The sequence below is a fragment of the Trachurus japonicus genome, chromosome 22, assembly GCF_045865225.1.
Source record: "Trachurus japonicus isolate A0001 chromosome 22, Traja_1.0".
In the NCBI taxonomy this organism is placed as follows: Eukaryota; Metazoa; Chordata; class Actinopteri; order Carangiformes; family Carangidae; genus Trachurus; species Trachurus japonicus.
Genome location: NC_140928.1, coordinates 3,968,615 through 3,991,557, shown reverse-complemented (window position 1 = coordinate 3,991,557; position 22,943 = coordinate 3,968,615). Strand labels below are relative to the sequence as shown.

At 40.5% G+C, this 22,943-nt stretch overlaps 2 protein-coding genes across 2 annotated transcripts in view; one reads left to right on the top strand and one right to left on the bottom strand.

Annotated features, from left to right (window-relative positions):
- Positions 1-4,741: 4,741 nt before the first annotated feature.
- Positions 4,742-21,269, bottom strand: gphb5 (glycoprotein hormone subunit beta 5). Its single transcript, XM_085767994.1, has 4 exons — positions 21,194-21,269; positions 12,882-12,969; positions 10,798-11,017; positions 4,742-4,933 (listed from the first exon to the last, which is right to left on the bottom strand). The coding sequence occupies exons 1-4, from the start codon at positions 21,267-21,269 to the stop codon at positions 4,742-4,744; spliced, it is 576 nt and encodes a 191-aa protein (XP_085624120.1).
- syne2b (spectrin repeat containing, nuclear envelope 2b) overlaps positions 19,149-22,943 on the top strand; it is a 199,714-nt gene continuing 195,919 nt past the window's right edge. Inside the window, exon 1 of the mRNA XM_085768285.1 lies at positions 19,149-19,322. The gene's annotated coding sequence lies outside the window, so the exon portion shown is untranslated. The remainder of the gene's footprint in view (positions 19,323-22,943) is intronic.

The window sequence follows — 22,943 nt, the reverse complement described above, 5'->3', positions numbered from 1 at the left end:
GAAAATGGAAACCACCTGTCATTGGGTTTTCTTGTAATTTTAAGAAAAGTTTAATTTTCCGGGCGCATGACGTCTGTCCGACTACCCATTTCTCCGACCACCCATTTCTCCGACTCCGACCATACATTTCTTTATTTTTGCGTCCATCAGTCCGACCTCCCACTTCTCCGACTTAAAGATATGCTCCTAACCCTTAACCTTACCCTAAACCTAACCCCAACACTGTAGAATGGGTAGTCGGAGAAATGAGCCGTCGGACTTGTGGGCAGTCGGACTGACGTATGCTCCCCTAATTTTCCCTAATGTGTTCACTAAAGTAATTCTAACAGGTTGAACTGTAGTTACAGCTTTAAAAACATTTGATCTGTATTTCCAAAACTTAACAGCGATGGCTTTTCTCTGCAGCTGAATGTGTTTTCTTCAGGAGCAGATTGTGGAAACTACATTATTATGTTATTTCTAGACATTTAGACAGACTGGGACGGGCCGAGGCTAGCTGGTTAGCATGCTAACTTAAGTATAGGAAACAGCTGTTGGTGGGTAAAGTAATGAAGTTTGGTTCTTCCAATGCTGTTAGCCTACAGTGGGTACTAGATTTATTTGGACGTTTCCCTCACGTAACGCGTGATTCACGCGTTGCGTGAAATTGTAGGTCACACTGTAGCCACTAGGTGGAAGCATCGTACTGAGATGCAGCTCAAAAGATTTTGGGGTAATTCCACGGATGACCACAACGTCAGCTGCAATGTGGGAGTGGCGCTGTTCATAGGCCCTTAGGTAAGTTTCATTTGCAGCTGTGGTCGAGAGAGCTAGAGAGTGGATGGAGAGAGGGACCGCTACGCCGGTCAATCAGATCAATGTTGTTGTTTTTATTGTTTCACAGTGGTTACAGTAGCCTACGTTCAACAGGATCAGTGGTTCTCAGCCTTTTGGGGGTCCCCTGCATATCTTTGATCTCTCCTGTAGCCTGGCTGGGTGGCTCCAAGTTTGAGGAGCGCCGGGTCGATTGATACACTTTTCATTAAACGTCTTTTTCAAAGATGATGTTATGTACACAAACATTTGTATCATGTGATCAACAACTCACATGTGTATTCTCTTAGTTACAAGTGTAATTTAACACATATTGGATGATCGCGATGATAACTTTGAACATAAGTTGACATTTGTCTCAAACGCCCCACCTATGCGGGTCGTTAGAGACACAGAGGAGGGACGGTTGAAACAGCATGTTTTAAACAGAAACTACTGTCATTACTCTCGTTTTTATGCAGCATATCAGACAACATACTAGTGTACTCGTCATTGCCAAAATGTCACATAATTTCTCACAATATAAATAGGTCACATAAATATTTTTGTCCCGTGCGTAATTGTCAGGATCCGCATTTCGATTAAACTCGCCTTTCTTCTTTTGTACGAGTTGTTGGACGACTGCATTTTCATTTTCATTTCATTTCATTTTCCCCTCACTTTGCTGAATATCTGTTGATTCATGTCATAAACACGTTTTGTTCATTAAAAATATCTGGTGTTTATTAAAAATATGTTGTTCATTCAAATCGGTTGTTGTTCATTGCAAAACAATAGGGTATTAATTCGGTGATTTATATACATATTTTGATCGCGCAGTGTGACCACAATCACTACGCACGGTGGCGTGAGGGACATTTGAAACAGCTGTATCAATCGTCCCTGCAGCGACTACTGACACTTCAACCTGCATCCAAACATTTAGCATACTGTATCTGTCGGGTGCTGTCTCTTATCCGGTACAAAGTGGGAGATGACAGAACTACTTTAATCGAGGGAAAGCTACATTGTTGCGAGTTGACTCCGGCCGGCGTGTGCACGTGCACTAAACCTGTGAATATTATCGTTTGTCCCGGACTCCCGGTCATAGTTATCTCAAGGAAATTTAAATCGAATGCAACTGGACTTGGTTATTTGTCTGGTTTCTGAAGCTTACAACTTACACAAATGAAACATTCGATTTCTGGGCATTTATAGCCTACCTCGGGCCGACAATAGCTTATTTTTTCTTCAATTATTGTTTTCATCAGTTATATTTATCATAATATGCCCAATTCGGGAGGGAGGGAGGGGGAGAGAGTGCCGCGGTCACGTTACATAATGTAACAGTTTCCAGAAAAATACAAAACAGGATATTTATTCATGTTACCATCTGTTTAGGTAGATAAAGGTCTCAGTCACATTTGAATAAAAATAATGCAATTAGGCTAAATATCATAGGATCTTTTTTTTTTTTTAAAGATAAGCCTATTTTATTTTTAGTTCCATAATTCAGAGATGATTTTCACTTAACGAAATGAAACGAAACAATGTCGCCTACAGTTTTGTCCTCCGGCTTATGAAAAGTGTGAGGAGAGGTAGCTACTGTAAGAACCGGTTTTTCTAAGCTGACTGAATAGCTGTGTGAAGTTCTGTGGGGGGCAGGGCTGTAGCCTACTTGAGTGAAGTATCCACAAGCACACCTATTGATCAGAGATAAATGAAGGTGATAATGTGTCGCTGATGTTTCTAAGCTGGTCCTACAGACCGCTGCATATAAGCCCCACTGTAGCATTTTCAATAAAACACACACTAGCATTCTATAGCCTAATTGCAATCAGTGAAATATATGAAATCAATATAAAACACAATTTAAATATGAGAGTTGCTGTTGCTCTAGTTTAATAGCGCTGCAGCTGCATTTACCGTGCGCCCCTGTCTGTATGTGAACCTGTGTCTGTCTATGTGCGGGCAGAGATCAGAGATGGGGTTTTTTTTAATAACCATATATGGTCAGCACGTGCATAATTAAGTAGCCATGTGCTCTGTGCAGCGGCAACAAAGTAACAACAAAGACAACGGGCAGAATGATGCTTCGGCGGACCTGCCCTCGCTTTTGAGGTCGGTTGTGAGAAAAATGCCTACTGTCCAGACAACTGTGTTTTTTTTAAAGCACCCCTGCATTACATAAACACACACATACGGTATATATAGCCGCACATATAGGCTATAGCCTATCAGTGATCATAATAATGATGATAAGAGAAAATGCATTGTTCACTAAAACTGCACGTTGGCATCCCAGACTGAAATAAAATCTTTGCTTACAGTGAGACCTGCTCTACTAAGTGAACTATACCTTTCTTGCGTTACTAATGTTATTGTGTCTCGAGTGTTTCAGAGTCGGCTGGCTGTAAACCAGCTGACCCCGACTGACTTTTTTTTTGCGGTCACATCAGCACGGCTGCATCTTCGGTCGCGGCTGCTGTGGCATTTGCCCATATTGCCCTATGGCCAGTCCGTCCCTGTCACTGGTTGTTTGTGTTGTCTGTCAAAACATGGATGAATGAAACCTATATCCACACATCTTGTAGCCTATTTCTATCGAGGGAAAGTTATTTCAGGATATCCTGTTTTATCGCCCAGCCCGAAAGTGACATAGACTATTGCCCGTTCATTCATGAGAAATCATCCAGCTACACTCTCAGTCAAACAAGGTGGGGAATGAACACTACTGTACAGTAGTTGGCTCATTTTAAAAACACACCGGCAGCATCACCCACTGAGTTAATAAACTGCTGTGTGGAAAACCACGCTGTGGTCCGTAATCGCGGTGCAGATGGGTGTGTTTGGAGCTGACAAGAGGATCGATAAAAGAGAGTGAGACGTATAGCTGCCGTCGTTACATTTTTCTCATTGAAAAACTATACTGTATTATTATTATTATTATTATTATATTGCATTCCCCATTCGTGTTCACTGCTCCGTGCTGCTGTCTTATAGAGGCGATCTGCTGCTCACAGATGCCACCTGGCGGTTGTTTGGGCACATTGCAGCTTCTGGTGAAAACACAATTACTCCTCCACAAAAAATCCGCGTGAGCCTCCCGTGACTCACGCGTGAATCTCGCGTGAAACCGTCCAAATGAAACTAGTACCCACTGTAGCTATATATGCTGCTATAACACACAGATAGCTGTATCTGCAGCTGTAGCCTCAGTCTCCATGTTTTTACTTCCACAGTTTGTGAGTTTGAGCTGAAAACAAAAGACAGAATCAATGTGAGCCAGTGATTTTCTGTTCCTCAGGTCATTTTGTGTTTCACTTCCTGTCGCTCAGTGTCGGTCGGACGTCGGAGTGACCTCATCACCTGAGTGCTCATTTAGCTTCTAGATCAATAAAGAAGGATAATTATCTTCTCACTAATTAACTCAAGTGTCACAGTCAGGTTGTTGTTTAGATGGATGGTTGGAGAGAGACACGTCGCTCCTGTTTGTCTGACACAACATTTACATTTACAGACACTTTTCACTGAAGTTTACTTCTTTTTACGTCCTTAAATGTTCAAACACGTTAAACAAATACAAACTACAGTAAGATCAAAACTTGAATCCAAACCAAAATTTTAAGGAAAATGATGAAAAAACACAAATTAGCATTAAAGTTCAATACTTTTATTATAGATTTTTTAATTAAATATTAAAAGTGAAGGCTGATTACAATGAGTGTGTATCAATAACTGTCCATTAATAAAAATAAAATCATTAATTATGTCAATTACAGGAGTTACACATACAGTAAGTGATTTTATATTAGATCACAGAAAGTGATTGGCTCGTGTGAGAAAAGAAACAAGAAACAAAAACTTAAAACCTGCTCTTAGATTGGCTGCTCAGATATAAATATGGTGAAAACAGAGTGAGTGATGTAATGATGTGTGTGTGTGTGTGTCAGACGGAGGTGATGCATTCGGTGGTGCTGGTTAAACACACGCCACAGTCACACCTCAGGGCCACGGGGTAGGTGTAGGTGGGGTCCACGTTGGCCTGGCAGTTGGGCAGTTTGACGGTGACCAGGCGAGTTTCATTGTAGGTGCAGACCTGCTGGTGGGACTCGATGTAGGGGGGGTCCAGGACCGGCCTCTGCAAACACACACACAGACATACAGATGTTATATTTATCTGTTACTATGGTTTTTTGTTTTCTTTTAAATGAAACAGGCAATGACAGAGAAATTTAGAAACATACAATGTAAAAAGCAAACAAAACAGGACAAAATAAAACAAAGCAGGACCAAACAGGACAGAAAAGCGTTTTTGTTTTTTTAAAGGATGTAAGCATGTGAAAATTAAATTTACAGTTACTACTCAATACAATATACATTTAATCAATATTTTTGCTCTGATTTTCTACCTTGTCTTGATTAGTTGCGATTATTTTGGTAAAGAGGGGGATCGATCAGAGAAAAGGACTTGAACCCCGTCCTCAGCAGTCTTGTCCCTGTACCTTTTGCAGAAAGACCATCTATACATGATTGTTTAGGTGTCTTCTCGATCCTGCAGCTGGATCTACTGTAGGACCTTCTTCTTCTTCTTAAAGGGATAGTTCAACGTTTTGGCAAATTGGCCCATTGCCATAATCCCTATAGTCATAGCAGTAGGTTCGTTACCTTTAATTGTCGGTGCAAGCTATTTTTAGAACGGCGGAGCAGAGCCGTGAGCTATTCAGAGCTACACTACGGAGGCTCGGGATTTCTTGGTTTCCCTCATCAAACTCATCAAATACACAATCCAACAACTCCACAACGCTCTGGTGGACAAGTTGTGACCTGCACATTCACCACGCTATGAGATAATAACACAACGTTACCACACAGAGTTGAGGTAAATTCATGTAAATTCAAAATGTTGATCTATCCCTTTAACAACAACTGAAACTCTCTCCTTGAGTTCATTTTCGTGGCAAAGAGGTATGTGCATAAAAACAGAGGCAGTAGACTTTGTGAAAATTAAAGGCAGAGTATGAGATCCTGGAGAAACTGTTTGGGCTGGCTACATTTTGAAAACACACAATTCAAAAGTCCATGCTGACCCTTCCTTCAGACTTCTCTCTGAAGCCACGCCCCCAGAGCGCAGGAACGCACAAAGCTTGTGTCTTTCCTGCCATAACGTTGCTGCAACTGTCTCGTTCAATTTAGCAAAGCAACATAAAGCTCTGACTCCGGGGTCGTCTTTGTCCGTATCGTAAATCGTTGAAGACTGTGAGCACAGAAACACATCACAATCCAATAACTCTGTTCGTGGCGTTCAAAATGATTGGAGGGTGTTTTTACAGGATTGTCCATTCCACACGTGAGTTTTCAAGTAATACAGTAAAAGTTGCTCCTCTTCTACCTTTAATATCTGTGTCATTAAAACTTCTGGCCTCGGCTGTTCACTTAATACATCCATACCTAGGGCCGGATTTACTAAAGGTTTGCGTGTATTAAAACGTGTGCAAACGTGATTGCACGCGCAAACACATGTGCAACCTGATCTACTAACCGGACGCACCGAGGATTGCGTCCCTCACACGGGCAGAATAGCACGTGCGATCCATTTAGCGTGTTTGCCTTGATGAATATGTAAATATGGGCGTTTCAGCCAGAACGTGCAAAATACTGGGAGGAGTAGATGCAAATAGATTTATTTAGCGCACGCAATGTGATTTACCAAACCAGGAATAGATTGCGGTGGCTGTTTTTGCGTCTTTATTCACCACGTCTGAAAACCATGTACTAACTGATACAACTTTGCCAAAACGTATGCGTTTATTGATTTGATACCTGTCAGAGCCCCGTGATCTTACATCTCTGCATTTCCTCACGTCTGGGTAATTCTGTAATAGTTTTTCAGCCGTGTTAAAAGTCATTTATGCGCCGTTACGCACGGGGCACGTCTGTCCTGCAGTGCGCTCCTCTCCTCTCCTCTCCTCTCCTCTCCTCTCCAGTACCTGGCTGCTCAGCTCCGTCTCTCAGTCCCGGTCCCGGACTGAGACACGTCACCGCTGCCTTCACCCGTGTTTGATCCCTCTGGTCTGTGGTCAGAGTGTTTAGATCCGTGTGTCCCACCTGAGCTCTCTATTAATCCACTGGATCATGGCAATCACACACACATATTGTAGGTGTGTGATTGTCGCTGCAGCTGCTGCCTGTTCGTCACTATATGACGAGTTGGGCCCTGTAGCGATTTGTGTTTATTTATCTAAACAGAGCGCGAGAGAGATGAACACACATGCTGTCATTGTATGCATCGGATCAAATGTCATTCTGTCCCTTCGTCCATCCAGATCTCTGTCCACTCTCTCCATGGCGGAAACGATTACGACGCGCAAAACCCTCATTTACATATTGCGGTTTGCACGTGTTTTCATTTAGCGCGTTACTCTTAGTAGATCACCTGTTTTGCGTGCACTAACCAAACACGCAATATTATAGCGGGCGCAAACAATATAGCGCCCGTTATCTGGGATCTTAGTAAATCCGGCCCTTAGTTTTAGAGCATTACATAAGAGCAGTGATATCACTCTCATATGTTTCCACTACAGAACCAACCTTGTGCAGAGAAGCAAATGAAGGTGTTGCATTAAACATGTTGGTGCATGTTTAATGCAACACCTTCATTTGCTTCATTTCCAGCCTCATGAAACATTTGCAGAACAAAAAAAAGCTTACAAAATAGTTTTTCTCATCTTATTGTTTCCTCCACTTCTAATGGCTTTTATTGTTGCAGCACCAAAATACAAACAATCCAGTTTCCTGACGTGAACAAACATCTAATTAAGTATTTTTATTATTTGCTCTGTTTTGCAGTGCACCTACGTTTGACAGGAGATTTGTGACACATCTTCAAACTCTTCTATTCTATTAATTGCTCGTGGTGTCGGCGTCTCATCTAATTCTGCTGTTGCTGTAATTAAAAGTGTTTTCTTTTCTTTTTTTTTAATCCACAGGAGAAACAGATGTAAAATCCTGCAGCGCTGTGGTTGTGGTTGTTGTAATTAGAGACCGTCCCGTCACCTACAGTTCACAGATTTGACCTCTGACCCCTCTAACTGCTCCCTGAAGGCCAGACAGGGACGGCGTCCTGACCTCCCTGTGGGGTAAGAGACACAGAACAAAGCTGAGGCCTCACTGCTGCTGCTGCTGCTGCTGCTGCTGCTGCTGCTGCTGCTGCTATAATAATAACACTAACACTGATAATAATGCTAAGGCCGGAGAATCATGAGCTTCCTAATGCTTCCTGTCAGCAGCAGCAGATGAAACCTGAGATTTCACAGCAATAATCTGAATCAGGCCACGTATGAAATCCACTTGTGTCTCGTTGTTATTAAGGGAGAATTCGCTGCTGTCACTTCTTCACTCTCTGGGTTCAGACTCTCGTTACTGCAGCTGCAACACAAACACACATTTCTTTCGTTGTGTGTTTTTGGACGTCTCTCTATCTTTGTCCTTCTGTTTCCTGTGTCTGTCCCACAGCAGGTGATGATGATGATGATGATGAGTAGGGATGTCACGATTACAAATTTTCTTGGCACGATTATTGTCAGAGAAATAATCATGGTGTTACAATTATCACGATTATTATGCATTCATTAATTTCACAACACTATGAATGCGTAAAATCAAATATAGTCAAAATATAATTACATTACTCATTGTTAGGGTTGCAAAATTCTGGGAATTTGCAAAGTTGGAAACTTTCCATGGGAATTAACGGGAATATATGGGAATTAACGGGAATCTATGGGAATAAACAGGAAAAAATACAAAATTTACAAAATTGAAAGTTGGCCCTTAACAGAGAACTTAAATATAGTTGGGGAAAATATATTGTAGCATAATTGGCTAAAACAACCAGATTTAATCCAATATAGTAAGTAATATTTTACTCACCATAAATTCCCAATAATTCCCATAAATTCCCATAATTCCCATGGAAAGTTTTTAATTTGGAATATTTCCAAAATTCCCCATCTTAACTTCCCATGGAAAGTTTCTGGAAATTTACCGGAAATCTACTGGAAATTTTCCGCCCCTTTGCAACCCTACTCATTATTTACACAAAATATTTCAAGTATCTAATCATATATGACCAATTATTAACCCCCCAGGGGAAGCGTTTGAAATATTCAGGTCATAAATTGTTGTCTATACCAAATGTTTACGTTTATTTTAATCGTTTTTTGTTGTATTTAGTTTTTTTTTTAATACAAATGACACGCTAACATTTAAATTCCTACCAATTCAATGTTACGTTAAATAAATGGATCAGTATCTCTGCGTTTACCTTTATTTTGGTGCCACATCTGCAGATACGGTTCCAACATAGTGTCATCTTTTTTGGGAAGTGAAGGTATTTAGGAATCTTTACGGTCGATTAATTGTGGCGTTTCAAAAAGTTCAAGTTCAAAATCATTTATTAGTCTCCCGTGGGAGAAATTTATCTCGGACAAGAGCAGTGCTGCTTCACAACAAGAAAAAACAGTACAAAAGAACAGCTGCAGAAAGTACTACAAACATACAGTAAAATCTTAAAGTGCAATATGCCTCAGAGAGTAGAGAGTGACAGATGTACAGACACACAAGCATTCATACACATCATCACACAAGCTGCTCATTCATAAGTTTAATGGACAGTGGGATGAACGAGTTTTTGAGGCACTCGGTATCTCCTACCTGAATTTAAGAGCACATATTCAGGTAGAAGTGCGTGCATTGAATCTGTTAGAATAGAGTTGGCCAACCTAATGGTGGCCTGTTCAAACAGATCTTGAGGTGTACGTGGGACAGGGGAACCCAAGATTTTGCTAGCCGCTAGCCAATAATACCGCGATTAATTGTGAAAACAAGTAATCGTGACATCCCTAATGATGATTCCTCGCTCTCTGTCCTTGCTTCGACCTCGGCTGCACGACCAGGAAGCAGAAAACACATGTTCTCCGTGGGGATCACCTCATCTCTCCGTCTCTGTATCTACTGTATTTATCTGACTGTGCAACTGCCCCAACCTGCAGCCAATCAATCAATCAATCAATCAATCAATCAATCAATCAATCAATCAATCAATCAATCAATCAATCAATCAATCAATCAATCAATCAATCAATCAATCAATCACAGGGTTCCTACACATTTGAAATTTCCAAATTCTATACTTTTTCCAGACCCTAATTTCCAGACTTCTTGGTAAAAGAAATTCAAATAATTTGTGATATTTAAGTAAATAGATGTGCATAATATTAAAAAAGCATTCAATTAATCATTTGTTTTCATTATTCTGAATGTGTATGCCATTATGCAACCAAATAATTTCCAGGAGATTGTAGATTGTACAATAGCACATACAAAATAGTTAACCCAAATAACTTCAGATAAGACCAAACCAAGATAAGATAAATTAAATAAATGTATTTCCATACAATAGTTTCCATAAAATACAACAAAAGCTTCATCCCATCTGCCATAGCTGAACTAAATGTAAATGTGGGGTGCGGGGTCTTATGTCTTATGTTTTATGTTCTTATGTCTCTATGTAATTGAGGTGTATGAAATGTGGGAATGTATGTTAATGTATGTAAGTTGCACTTCTCGAGGCAACTCATCTATCTATCTAATCAATCAATCAGTCCATCCTTCCTCCTCCTCCTCCTCCTCCTCTCAAACAGCAGGCTAATACTCTTCTGTGTAAATTTGTCAGCTCTGCTCTCTATAATCCCATCTCCTCTCCCCTCCTCTCCCCTCCCCTCCCCTCCCCTCCTCTCCTCTCCTCTCCTCTCCTCTCCTCTCCTCTCCTCTCCTCTCCTCTCCTCTCCTCTCCTCTCCTCTCCTCTCCTCTCCTCTCCTCTCCCCTCCCCTCCCCTCCTCTCCTCTCCTCTCCTCTCCTCTCCTCTCCTCTCCTCTCCTCTCCTCTCCTCTCCTCTCCCCTCCCCTCCCCTTGTGGTCTACAGTAGTCTACGGGTCTCTCACCTCCCAGGTCTCGCAGCGCCCCCAGCAGGCGTCGGTGGTGATGTGCAGCCCCCCGCAGCCCGGCTTCTTGGCCAGGAAGGTGAACTCCCGCACGGCGCAGCCGGTGAAGCGCCGCAGGTTGACGGCCGACGCCTGGTGGAGCGAGTCCGGGCGGAGGGAGAGGCAGAGGAGGAACCAGCACAGACCCAGACCAGGACCAGGACCAGGACCAGGACTCGTCCTGAGAGAGGAGAGGAGGCAGGTACAGAAGATATTTAAATCACTCAAGGACAGTCAAGTAGAAGAAAGTGAACTACATTAATAATATACTAACACATTCTCATGTTAAATTTACAACTTTTTGACCCAGAGCAGGTTCTGACTCCAACTGGACCTCATCTGGGTCTGTTTTCTGTCTTTAAATCCAGACTGACCCTGTTTTAAATATCCTTCTCTTTTTCTAATTTAAATTTTCTTTTATCTCTATTTATGTTATGCAAATGACCAAAGGTACATAAGAATTTCACTGTAATCACTTGTAATTATGTGACAATGAAGTAAACTTAAAAACTTAATAAAACCAGTCTCATGTCCTGACTCCAGCAGCAGCAACACTTCATAATGGTTCTGCCAACGTCTCAGTACCAGAAACTGGTCTGAGTCCAGCTCAGTGAAGAGATGAAACCAGTTATTAACTTGAAGAAAGATAAACTATTTAAATGCAGCTCTTGCCTTGTCACATTATGCATTTAAAACCAAATCAAATACATTTATAATATTTCAAATCTGGTAATAACATCAGCGCTCATCATCACAGTGACTGTTTCACTCTGACTCTAGAATAAAAAAGTAAAGTGTGAGAAACTTTGAGTCGTCCTGAAGCTGCTCGGTTCACTCTGACCTTGAAGGCAGCAGAGTTTTTAATTTATTAGTCATTTTTACTCACATCACGTCAGACTCCATTGTATATTTTTCTTGGATTAATTTGGGTTGTGATATCATCATGAATTCATTACTCATCTGTAGAGAATTAATGCTTCAATGTATATTTTGTTTAAAAACTTTTTTGTATACATCATTTCCTAGGGAAAGGGAACCTCTTATATATATTTTTTTTCCTTTGGAAACAGAGAAAATGTGTCTTTTTGATAAAACGAGTTATTTTAGCCGTCTTATATATACGTTGTCCTTGTCCTTTTATCACGTACAGCTGTGCTCAAAAGTTTACATACCCCGGAGGATTTTGTAACTGTGTACCATTCTTTAAGGAAAACATGAGTCATCAATTTGAATGGGATTCAAATTAAACTGTTGAGACATCCAGAAATAACACAATCATTAAAAAAAAAAAAAAAGTCTGGTACCGGGCCGTGGCTTGGTATCAACAGAACCGCTCAATTTACACTTTTATGAGAGCTTGAACACTGCTGAGTGGCATTCTCAAGTCTCTGGATATCTTTTTATCTCCTTTTTATGTTTTATAAAGTTCAACAACCTTCTCCCTCAGGACTTTAGACAGTTCTTTTGCTTTGCCCACGGCTCAGAATCCAGTAAAGTCAGTGCAGCAATGGATGAAATGTGCAGGTGTTTGTCAAGAGCCCAGAATCTCATTGACTTTTTATACACAGACACTTATTACAAGCAATCAAGAAACAGACGTGGACAGTTCCCCTGAGTAGCCATTTAAACCAGTCTGTGTCAATCTGTGTGTTTATTAGCAGGGTAAAACTTTGAGGGTGTGTAAACTTTTGATCAGGGCCAATTTGTTGTTTGCACTTATCATTAGGATTCAAAAAGATCAAACACAGTTGTGTGATAATAAATGTCTTCACCCAGCCACTAACTCTGAATAAAAAAAAGTTTTGTTGCATTATCAATTATATTTTCTGAAATGTAGCCAGTATTTTCACAAATTCTGTAATCCTCTAATAAGTTATTGAACATTTTGGGAGAATACAGTGTAGACAGAGTTCCCTCTTTGTGCGTGAGCTTTTTTCTTTTCTCAGATCATCAAAAAAAAGGTACACAACCTCTTACTGTAGAGATCACCTTCTTTTTTTTTCTTTTTTTTTTACATAAGGACTCATTGAAGCAGTCTGACTCACCATGGCGACGTCTTCCTCTGCAGCATCGTCTCAGCTGTGACTCCTGGATCAAACGTGTGAGACTCAGTGAAGTTTCTCTCTCCTCCGTCTGCATGAACCACACACACACACACAGACACACAGACACACACCTCGTCACTTTCCTGAACCAGCTGCTAATGGAGCCGACAGAACAAGCCGGGGCTTTTTATCACCCTGTGTTCTGCCAATCAGGAGACACACCGGCCCTCACCTCGGCCTCTCTCTGTTAAATACCCCCGCCCCTCCCCCTCTTGCCCCCCTGGAGGCGCCTTCTACCTGTCGTTTCAGCTACAGGCTTGTTCCCACTCCATTAGCTTGATTAGGGGAAAGACTCCGGCCTTTTGTTCACACTCATCCACGTGGAAAGCGAAGGGGAACAACGTGGTCAAACACAGAGTCTCCCTGTGTCTGCTGTCACTCATCCGAGCTCAATCAGCTCCTGTCCTCACACGCAGCCGCCTGCTGCAATCACCAAGCTCATTATGTCTGTTTTTTGTTTTTTTTGTTAGCAGTGACATTTCCATATAGGATTTCCTCACACACAAAGAGACGAGGGATCAGGATCTTAAACAGCTGGATGAAGTGGATGCAGGCTGGAGAGCTGTGGAAAGAATCATCTTGTTTTGAATGTCAGAAGACAGAGGAGGTTGTTGAGCTGTCAAAGAGCCTGACTCTTCGGGAACCTGTCGGTGCAGGACAGAAATAAACTGATGCAAATGATAAAATAATAATAGATGCTAAAAACAAATCACAGACTATCTCTGAACATCTGAACCAATAAGATTAGTAACAACATGTCACCTGTTTTATACCAAGAATAAATCAATAAGAGGCTCAGAGTTCCTCTATGTATGAACAGGTTAACCTATTAGGCTCCAGAACAGTGGCCATTAAACTATAGGTTAGGGACCAGGGATGTCACGATTATACTGTAGATTTTCTTGGTACAATTATTGTCAGAGAAATAATGACGGTATTACAATTATCACGATTTTTATGCATCAATAAATAGATATGATATATACAGATATGGTTCCAACATAATCTTTTTCGGAAAGTGACGGTATTTAGGAATCTTTATGATCAATTAGTTGTGGTGTTTAATACCGCAATTAATTGTGAAAACAAGTAATCGTGACATCCCTATTAGGGACTAGTCATGCATTACTATGCAACCTGTCTGCATTGAGGACTGATTATACTTATTTACAGAGGCATGGTGCAAAAGTTTGGGCACCCCTGGTCAAAATGTCTGTTAATTAATGTGAACAGTTCATTCATCAAGTGGAAGATGAAGTGATCTCCAAAAGACATGAAGTTAAACATGAAACACTCTTTTATCAGTGTATTATTTTAGTTTTCTACAGTTTCAGAGTGAAAAAGGGAAACAAAGCAGCAGTCTGCAAAAGAACGGGAAACCCAGGAGACTGGAGCTCTCAGAGAACTTTGACCAAGGTATCAGACACGATATTTACTATTTACACACTGGGATAGTTTCCAAAGGGGGGGGCTTTTCCGTTTCTGTCAGTTTGAAAATGTAAAAGATGAACAAAGGATGTGTCATAACTTTCTGCCTTTTGGAGATCATTTCATCTTCTACTTGCTGAACTGTTCACATTAACAGACATTTTGAGCGGCATAGACTTTTGCATCATGTCACTGTACAATATTTTGAATGTACAATGTTGATTACATGTTGTCTTTTTAATGGCTGCTATGGGTGAAGAGCCACAACAACTTTGGGACATTAAAGTTGATCTTAATCTAGATGATCTTGGAGGAGGAGGAGGAGGAGGAGGAGGATGCATCAGAGACGATGACAGGAGGAGGGTGAGATGTGAGGAAGGAGAGGAGAGGGAGAGAGGGAGGAGAGGGAGGTAAAGATTGATTTGGGTGAGTAAGCGCCTCATCAAGAAATTACCATCGTCGGAGGCCCCGCGGGCAGCGTGGAGGAGGAGGAGGAAGAGGAGGAGGAGGAGGAGGAGGAGGAGGAGGAGGAGCCAGCGGAGCAGAACTGCTCCCCAGCAGTTCTGGGAAATGAATCTTTAAAAAAGTAAAGTTAAGTAGAACTGAGACCAGGCAATTAAAGTTAGATTATAGGAAATCTCCAGCAGCAGGATGAGTCAGGGACAGCTTCTTCTCTCAGGCTGTTATTGAACCATGTGTGGAATAACAGAGCGCATGTAATTGGATAACAGCGGCGATTACAATGAAGTTAATTGTTAATCCAGCACAAAGGGGAATAAGCCTGGATTTTACACAATCCGGCTTTTGTGTAATTCATTGTTGAATTGTTAATGAAAGATCCTTTTTTGTCTTTTGTCTTTGTTGGACTTTATTTCCATGAGGAAATTCATCTTCCTCAGTGAACGAGCTGAGGAGGACGAGGAGGCCACACTGGAGAAGCCACCAGGAACCAGGTCCAAGTCCAATGTCTTGTGTTTTTTAAGTGATAAAAGAAACCTGTGGTAAATTATTATGAACCTGGAGCTCGTTACAAAGTTAAAAATGCATTAATGAAACACAAAATGTGACTGAATCAGGTTAAAAAACAATCTCAAGTGAATATTTAAAGTAGATTTTTAGTGTAAAAGCTGATGTTAATCATAGTAACATGATGATGAAGCTGGAGTTTGATGCTCCAGAATGATGTGAAGTTTCTGTTTGGGGACTAAAATCTCCTTCATCTATATAATAATTAACATTATTAACATGGGGATAAAAATACAAGACAGAGCTTCTTCACCACTTTGAGTCCAGACCTCTGCTCTCTAAAGGTAAAATGAGACTTTGTTGGAAGGATAAAACAGGAAGTGACTCATCATTTAATGATCTCATATAATCTACACTTGTGTTTTTATTAAAAACAGTGAGAAGTCCTGAGGGTTCAGTCTGCAGACATGTGCAGCTTCAGTCAGTGCAGAGTGTGATGTTGTGCTGACCTCTGGTGCTCAGTCTCAGTATTGATGATGATTACCTGGAACTGCATGTTTGATCCATTTCTTCCTTAGTTTGGACGTGTTTTGTCTTCACAGCTCCTCTTTGTGTTTGTTCTTCATGTCAAGAACTTAACAAACAGAAAGAAAAGGAAAATTAAAAAAGGCAATTTCTGTCAAGATTTGAAAAGTTACCATTTCATAGCTGCTTCTGTCGATCACTTTGACTGATCCACAAACATTTTTTAATGATTTTTGTAAATTAGTTTGTTTTTTTTTTCAAGTCAGTTTTGTTTCCTTCATCTTTGTCTTTTTGAGCGTATTGGTTGTTATTCTCTGAGGGTCTGAGATCATATTAATATTTTCAGATATTCTCTCTAGCACAGGGCTCATACACATTTTAACCAACAAATTTCCATGACTTTCCCATGACTTGGCAACAAGTTTCCATGACATTACAAGACCTCTAAAACATCAATGTACGCATGAAATGTATGAAAACTATGTAAAACACAAACAGTGGAATTGTCAAAAAAAATAGATCTAATGACAATGGGCTTTATGCACAGCTCCACTACTTCCTGAGCTCAAGCCACCTCCTTTATTTATTTCCTGTCTTACATTATTAGACAAACTGATTAATCCAGGTGTGTCTGACCTCCCAACAATGGTCAGACACCCCCCCCCCCCCAACTCCCAGCGCCACCCACTCAGGGTTCCTTTGCCAGGTGTGCATAAATTGTGGTAATTTCTTGCCTTGTATTTTAAACCTGATGAAGGAACCTTGTTGTTTCTTTGATTATTCAACCAAACCCCTGTAGGGGTGCATATATATACCTGAAGATGCAGAGGCTAGGCTACTGTATGCCTGCTGAAGGGGGGTCTGGCCAGCGTTGTGACCTCAACCATGGTTGGTGAGAGCAGAAATGTAGTTGTTGTAGTGAAAATGGGCGGGCTCGTGAAGACGCGAAAAGTCAAAGTCTAAACGAGCGATAAATCGCGTATCTCGCGTTTGGTCGCGCATCAAAACTCGAGCGAAAAAAAAGCGTTCCTCGTGTTTTTCGTGTGAGAGCAAAGCCAGAACAAATGAACAACTGTTTCTGGATGCAAATTTCAGAAAGAGCTGTTAATATTAATGTCCTTTTAAAATTTTTGCATATAATGATTAGCTGGATAATATTTATGTATGATTTTGTAAGAAACCTCCTTAACCTTAATTAAAAACTCGTTTAGACACGATGAAATAGACGAAGACGCGAAGGTCCCGTCGCCCAAAAAAAATCCCGTGTACACTGCAAAAACTCAAAATCTTTCCAAGAATATTTGTCTTATTTCTAGTCAAAATGTCTAATTTCTAGTCAAAACAAATCTCATTCTACTTAAAATAAGACTCATCACATTAAAAGTAGCTTGTTTTTAGACACTTTTTACTTCTTTCAAGCAGATTTTCACTTGAAATAAGTAGAAAAATCTGACAGTGGAGCAAGTTTTTCTTTCTTATTACAAGCAGAAAAAAACCTGTTTTCACTGGCAGATTTTTCTATTTATTTCAAGTGAAAATTAGTTTGAAACAAATGAAAATTATCTGAAAACAAGTTCATTTTTAGGTGATGAGTCTTATAGAGTTTAGTTTTGACTAGAAATGAGACATTTTTACAAGAAATAAGACAAATATTCTAGGAAAGATTTTGAGTTTTTGCAGTGTATTGCATCGCAAAAAAAAAAAAGTCGCGTATACTGCGTCTCGCGTCTAATCGCATCTTTGCGTTACGGCCTTTTACACCGCGGACGTAACGAATAAACGGTTACGGTGTGAACGAACAACATAGAACAGGACCAGACGTGGCGTTGTTTCCTCTTTTCACCTACAGCTCCACTCTCCCTTACTTTTTTTTTTTTTTAATCAACAGCTTTATTTAAAAGAAGTTGACAAGTACAAATAGTATACAGGGAACAGTATACAATGAAAACACAAAGAACATGTGCCAGGGGTGATGTTCATTATACAACAAGACAAGTCGGCGATTTTAACATGGGGGTCTATGGGGAATGCTCCCTTCTGACACCAGCCCCCAGAGGAAGAAGAGGGGATTGCAGTTTTTTGAGCGCGGAAGTGACTTCACTTCTCAGACCGACAACTGCCCCCTTGGGTAACATGCGCAAACCGCTTCTTCTTCTTCTTCTTCTTTTGATTTTGATTGGCGGCCCGCTGGTCTTCACCGTAGGGTCGATGTTTTGACTGGCAGGCAATCACAAAGATGAGGATGGCAAATTTTTATTTTTATTTTTTGCATTTTTTTTTCTTATCTTCCCTCCACTTTGAAAACCACTGCAAGTTTAGAAGACGCCATGTGTCCTATCACGTGGTTTTCGAGGTGAACCGGGTGAACCAGAGACGTCGGTCGATTCTCTCGCCCTCAGAGTCACTAAAGTAAATGTTGGATTTATTTTTCACAAGACACACATCTTTTCTGAACATTTTGACATTTGAAAATGGAAACTTTCATACGGAAAAATCAGGAGAAAACAACCTTTAGTCCAAAAAGACCTACCTCTGTCTCAACTACACACTCTCGCGAGTTTTGGCAGCTATCTCCTAGGTAACGATTGATGTAAATCCAGACTGGCTATCACAGATGGTTTATAAACCGTATATTGAATATCTTTGCTATTATTACTGTAACAGTCCCTTTTTAAAATAGATCCATACATATCTAATGTTAGCAGAAGAAAATATAAATACTGTAGCTCACTTTCCTCTACACCTGTGGTCTCTCTACCGGCCACACCCTGGTCTCTGATTGGACCTTGGAGGTGTCACATGACATCGATCACCTGACATCACAGCTGCTCGCGCGGGACAACCAACAGTTTTATCAAAGACGGATTTATTGAATATCTTTGGTTTTATGAACGTTTGAGGAGGAACAGAGCAGAGCGATTATATATTTGTCTTTAAAAACAATTCTATATTTAGTGACTAGAGCTCATTAACCTACATTAACTCAACCTAATTGATACTCAGTGTTAATGAATGAATGAGCTGTTAAATCTAAGACTTTAACTCAGGTGACAGACTCATAGTGTGTGTGTGTGTGTGTGTGTGTGTGTGTGTGTGTGTGTGTGTGTGTGTGTGTGTGTTTTATGTCCTGGTTTCTATATTTAGCATCTCAGTGTTTTTTTTTTTTGGCTCGCCCCCCCTCGGCATGGCTCGGGCTTCTCCGGTGACAGTCCGACTCCGGCTCGTCCTGCAGCGGCTCTGCGGCGCGGACTCTCTGGACAGATCACAGACCTGTCAGACTGAGCTTCAGGTTTCACCTCCTCCACCAGAAACCTCCTCAGACCGAGACCACTTCTTCTCCTCCAGACCTGAACCACCACCACAGACCACAGACCAGCGCTGCCTGGACCTGAACAGCATCACACACACTTATACACACACACACCGCACCGAGGAAATAACGCAACGCGCTCCAAACTGCATGTAAGTACCTAAACGCAACTTTATTCACCAAACTTCAGGTGTTGCCTTCACTGACCCCTGCTGCTGCTGCTGGGTTTATTTATGTATTCATCATCATCATCATCATCAGTGGTGTTTGGCGACTTTTAGTTTCCTTCAACTTGCAGCTTCTGATCTGAGTTTTTAAAAAGTCCTCTGGTCTCCGTCAAGGACTCGTCATGGGTCCGAGAGCAGCCACACACACACACACACACACACACACACACACACACACACACACACACACGCACACACGTGTCCCCTGCTGCTATTTCTGGGACCTGACAGCTTCATAACAGCGACACAATCTGACATTCCTGCAGTGAAAGGGAGCTGCTGCACTTTGTAGCACTTGATAGTAAAACACACCGAGCTGTAATGTGTTGAAAATCAAATACACAACTTGTTGATGTCATGAGAGATGATTTTTTTTTTAACCCTAATTATGCTGATTATTGACTTGCTGTTTTGGTGTGGACTGATTAAGTGCTGCGGTTATAATTTATGTCTCATTACATGGAAAGTTTTTGTGTTTCTGTGTTATAGCCTAATGGATTTGTAATGACTTTCTATAGAGCTGGAGACACAATTTTATCACTTTATTATCTATTTAACACACAATCACTGACTTTAGACTTTATGTAATGATGAATGTGTTGACAGGGAACTAATGAAAAGTGGAAATAGAGACTAATTGTGTTTTTTTGAAGACAGGACACCTTGTCATTTTCTTTTATATTCTTGGTTTAGTCACTGAAAGGAAACTATTGTGTGATTAACATACAGATTGGTGGTGAATAATGGTTCCTCAGCAGTTTATTGATCAGAATCCTTCTTTTACACAGAGCCACTTCAGGTGCGTTTGATTTGTTTTACATCACATTTTAGTTTTGCAGGTTTTATTTGTTCAGGTTTATTGTTTCTCAGACTAATAATCTGTTGGAACAGATTCTTTTCCTGCCGTCCTGACTGCAGCAGGTCCTGGTCCACTACTATCATTTACTGCAGCTGCAGCTGAGGTAAAGATAATCCTGCTTTTAACGTAGCTCCTATTAATACTGATGATACTGATGCTGCAGCCGCCTCCACTTGTAAATCTGTACATTTGCTTTTCTTAGTCGACTTTGTGGCTCCTCCATCTTGGATCATTTCTGCCTCGTCTGTGTTGGAGAAAGTCCACGTCGTTCATACTGTACATTGTCTTAGTGAAGGTTCATAGATGGATTCAATTAATCTGAGATTAGCTCTAATCAGAGTTTAGGTTTAAAACTAAGTTAAAACAGGTTTAATATGTTGCACCAGTTCAGATTAAGTTTATTTATTTACACTGATTTTAATAAACAGGGATAAATGTGAATTTAAATAAATAAATGTGTCATTAGATATAAATAATCTGCTGCTGTCTGGATTTTATAAAGTGATGGAGGAGCTCATTAACTGTTGCTGTTAACCTCACTTTTGAATTTGAATTTAAAACAGGATTTAATCTGGTTTAAAAGTTGTTGAATTTCACTGTAAATGATCTCAGATCAGTTTGTTGAAGGGAAACTGGACTTTTATGTTTATTCCTGATGGAAATAACTTTAATCGAACATCTACTGAGGACGTAACCTGTCTCCGATTGATCAGTGAAGTGGACGTTGTCTCCTCATGTGTCTTCAAATAATCCAGACTAATCCGGACTAATCCAGACTTGTGAGAGTTATTAAATCATCTGTGAGCTGTGAAGCCGCTGCGTTTCCTGACACATCAGAGACCGTCCAACAGAACAGGGAGGGAAGAGAGTGAAAACTGTTCTGCTAAGTGAACTGGATCAGCGGCATGTAGAGGAGTCAGTCAGTGTGACCTCTGACCTCTGACACCGGCGGCCTGATCGCTGGCTGCACAGAGGTCAGAGAGCAGCGGGTCGCAGGTTCGATTCCTGACCATTTAGGATAAAACCCGTGAAGTAACAAAGAGTCTGAGGACGAGAGCTGAAGACAAACTGTCAGAGCTGGGATGTCACGATTATAGATTTTCTTGGTACGATTATTGTCACGATTATTATGCATGAATGAATTTCACAACACTATTAATGTGTAAAATCAAATATAGTTAAAATATATATTACTATTTGTTCACACAAAATATTTTAAGTATATATTAAAATATGACTAATATTATAATATTAATCCCCCAGGGGAAGGGTTTGAAATATTAAAGTCATTATTTGTCATTGATACCAAATGTTTAAGTTCATTTTAATCGTTTTTTTAAATTACAAATGGCACTCTAGCATTTCAATTCCTACCAATTCAATGTTATGTTAGGTAAATGGACCAGTTACTTTGGCGCACATCTGCCGACATGATTCAGACATATTGGAAAGTGGCGGTATTTAATTAATTGTGGCGTTATAATATACCGTGATTAACTGTGACATCCCTAGTCAGAGCTTTTATTCGGAAGGAATTGGCTCAGGTTTTATTCATCCTATTAAAAATCACAGGTGGTTGTTGTGATGTCATCTCCTCCTCGCCTGGTTTCTCAGGTGTTAGTGTGTGTGACATGATGATGAGGAGGAAGAGGAGGAGGAAGAGGAGAGAGTTGTTGCTGTTGAAGTTGAAGCTGCAGGGAATGTGGTGATTGTTTTACAACCATCAGGACTTTGAGTCTTCAGTCTGACATCCTCACTCTTCTTCATCTTTTCTCTTTATAAATGCACTGAGTTCATCAAGGTGTCAATCCTTCTCTCAGTTCCATCTACATTTGATCGATCAGTTTCTCTCTGATCAGGATCAGTCATCCGTAAGTGGAGTGATTTAAAGGAGACAGAAAACCTTTAATATTATGATTCTTATGATAATTATGGTTATTATGGTTATTATGATATTATGTGGGGGCCTGAAGAAAGAAGTGGCACCGTCACAGCAGCATCTGGACAGCTCTGCTTCAGTAATGTCATAATCTTGTCTTATTTATTTTATTTTATTTATTTATTAGTCTATTTCGGGCATGTCAGTTAGATCAATCATCATTACACATCATCTTAGTTCAAATAATACAACACACATGGCCGAAAGGGAAAGAGGGAGAAGCAAAAGCTTATCTAGTCCCGCCCCCGTTACCCACAGAATACATTATCTTCATCATACTGTTTTCTTATGACATTTTGACATAATGTTACAACAGCAGGTAGTAATACAGAGCTGCTTCATGTTGCTGTTTGCTTTGTTTTGGACTGGTCCTCTGCTCTTTGAATCACCTGTCGCTCCATAATTCAGTCTTGGCTCGAGTGCCAGTCTACAAATTTATAATAGATAGATAGATAGATAGATAGATAGATAGATAGATAGATAGATAGATAGATAGATAGATAGATAGATAGATAGATAGATAGATAGATAGATAGATAGATAGATAGATAGATACACCTCCCCCTCCTGTCCTTTTTCCACAGCGCTGTCTGTCTGTCTGTGTAACATGTTTCTCTGGCCTTTGCCTTGTAGCCACAATTAGAGCTGACCGGAGAGACGTGTGACTTTGGCTCTTTCCCTCCTCTCTCTCTCTCTCTCTCTCTCTCTCTCTTTGCTTTTCCTTCATTGTCTCTCTCTTTTCATTTCC

Coding starts and splice junctions, on each gene's coding strand:
- gphb5 (XM_085767994.1), bottom strand. CDS start 21,269: ATGGTCAGGAATCGAACCTGCGACCCGCTGCTCTCTGACCTCTGTGCA. Junction 11,018..12,881: donor CAGAGGAAGACGTCGCCATG/GTGAGTCAGACT, acceptor CTCCTCTCTCAG/GACGAGTCCTGGTCCTGGTC. Junction 4,934..10,797: donor GGCGCTGCGAGACCTGGGAG/GTGAGAGACCCG, acceptor GTGTGTTTGCAG/AGGCCGGTCCTGGACCCCCC.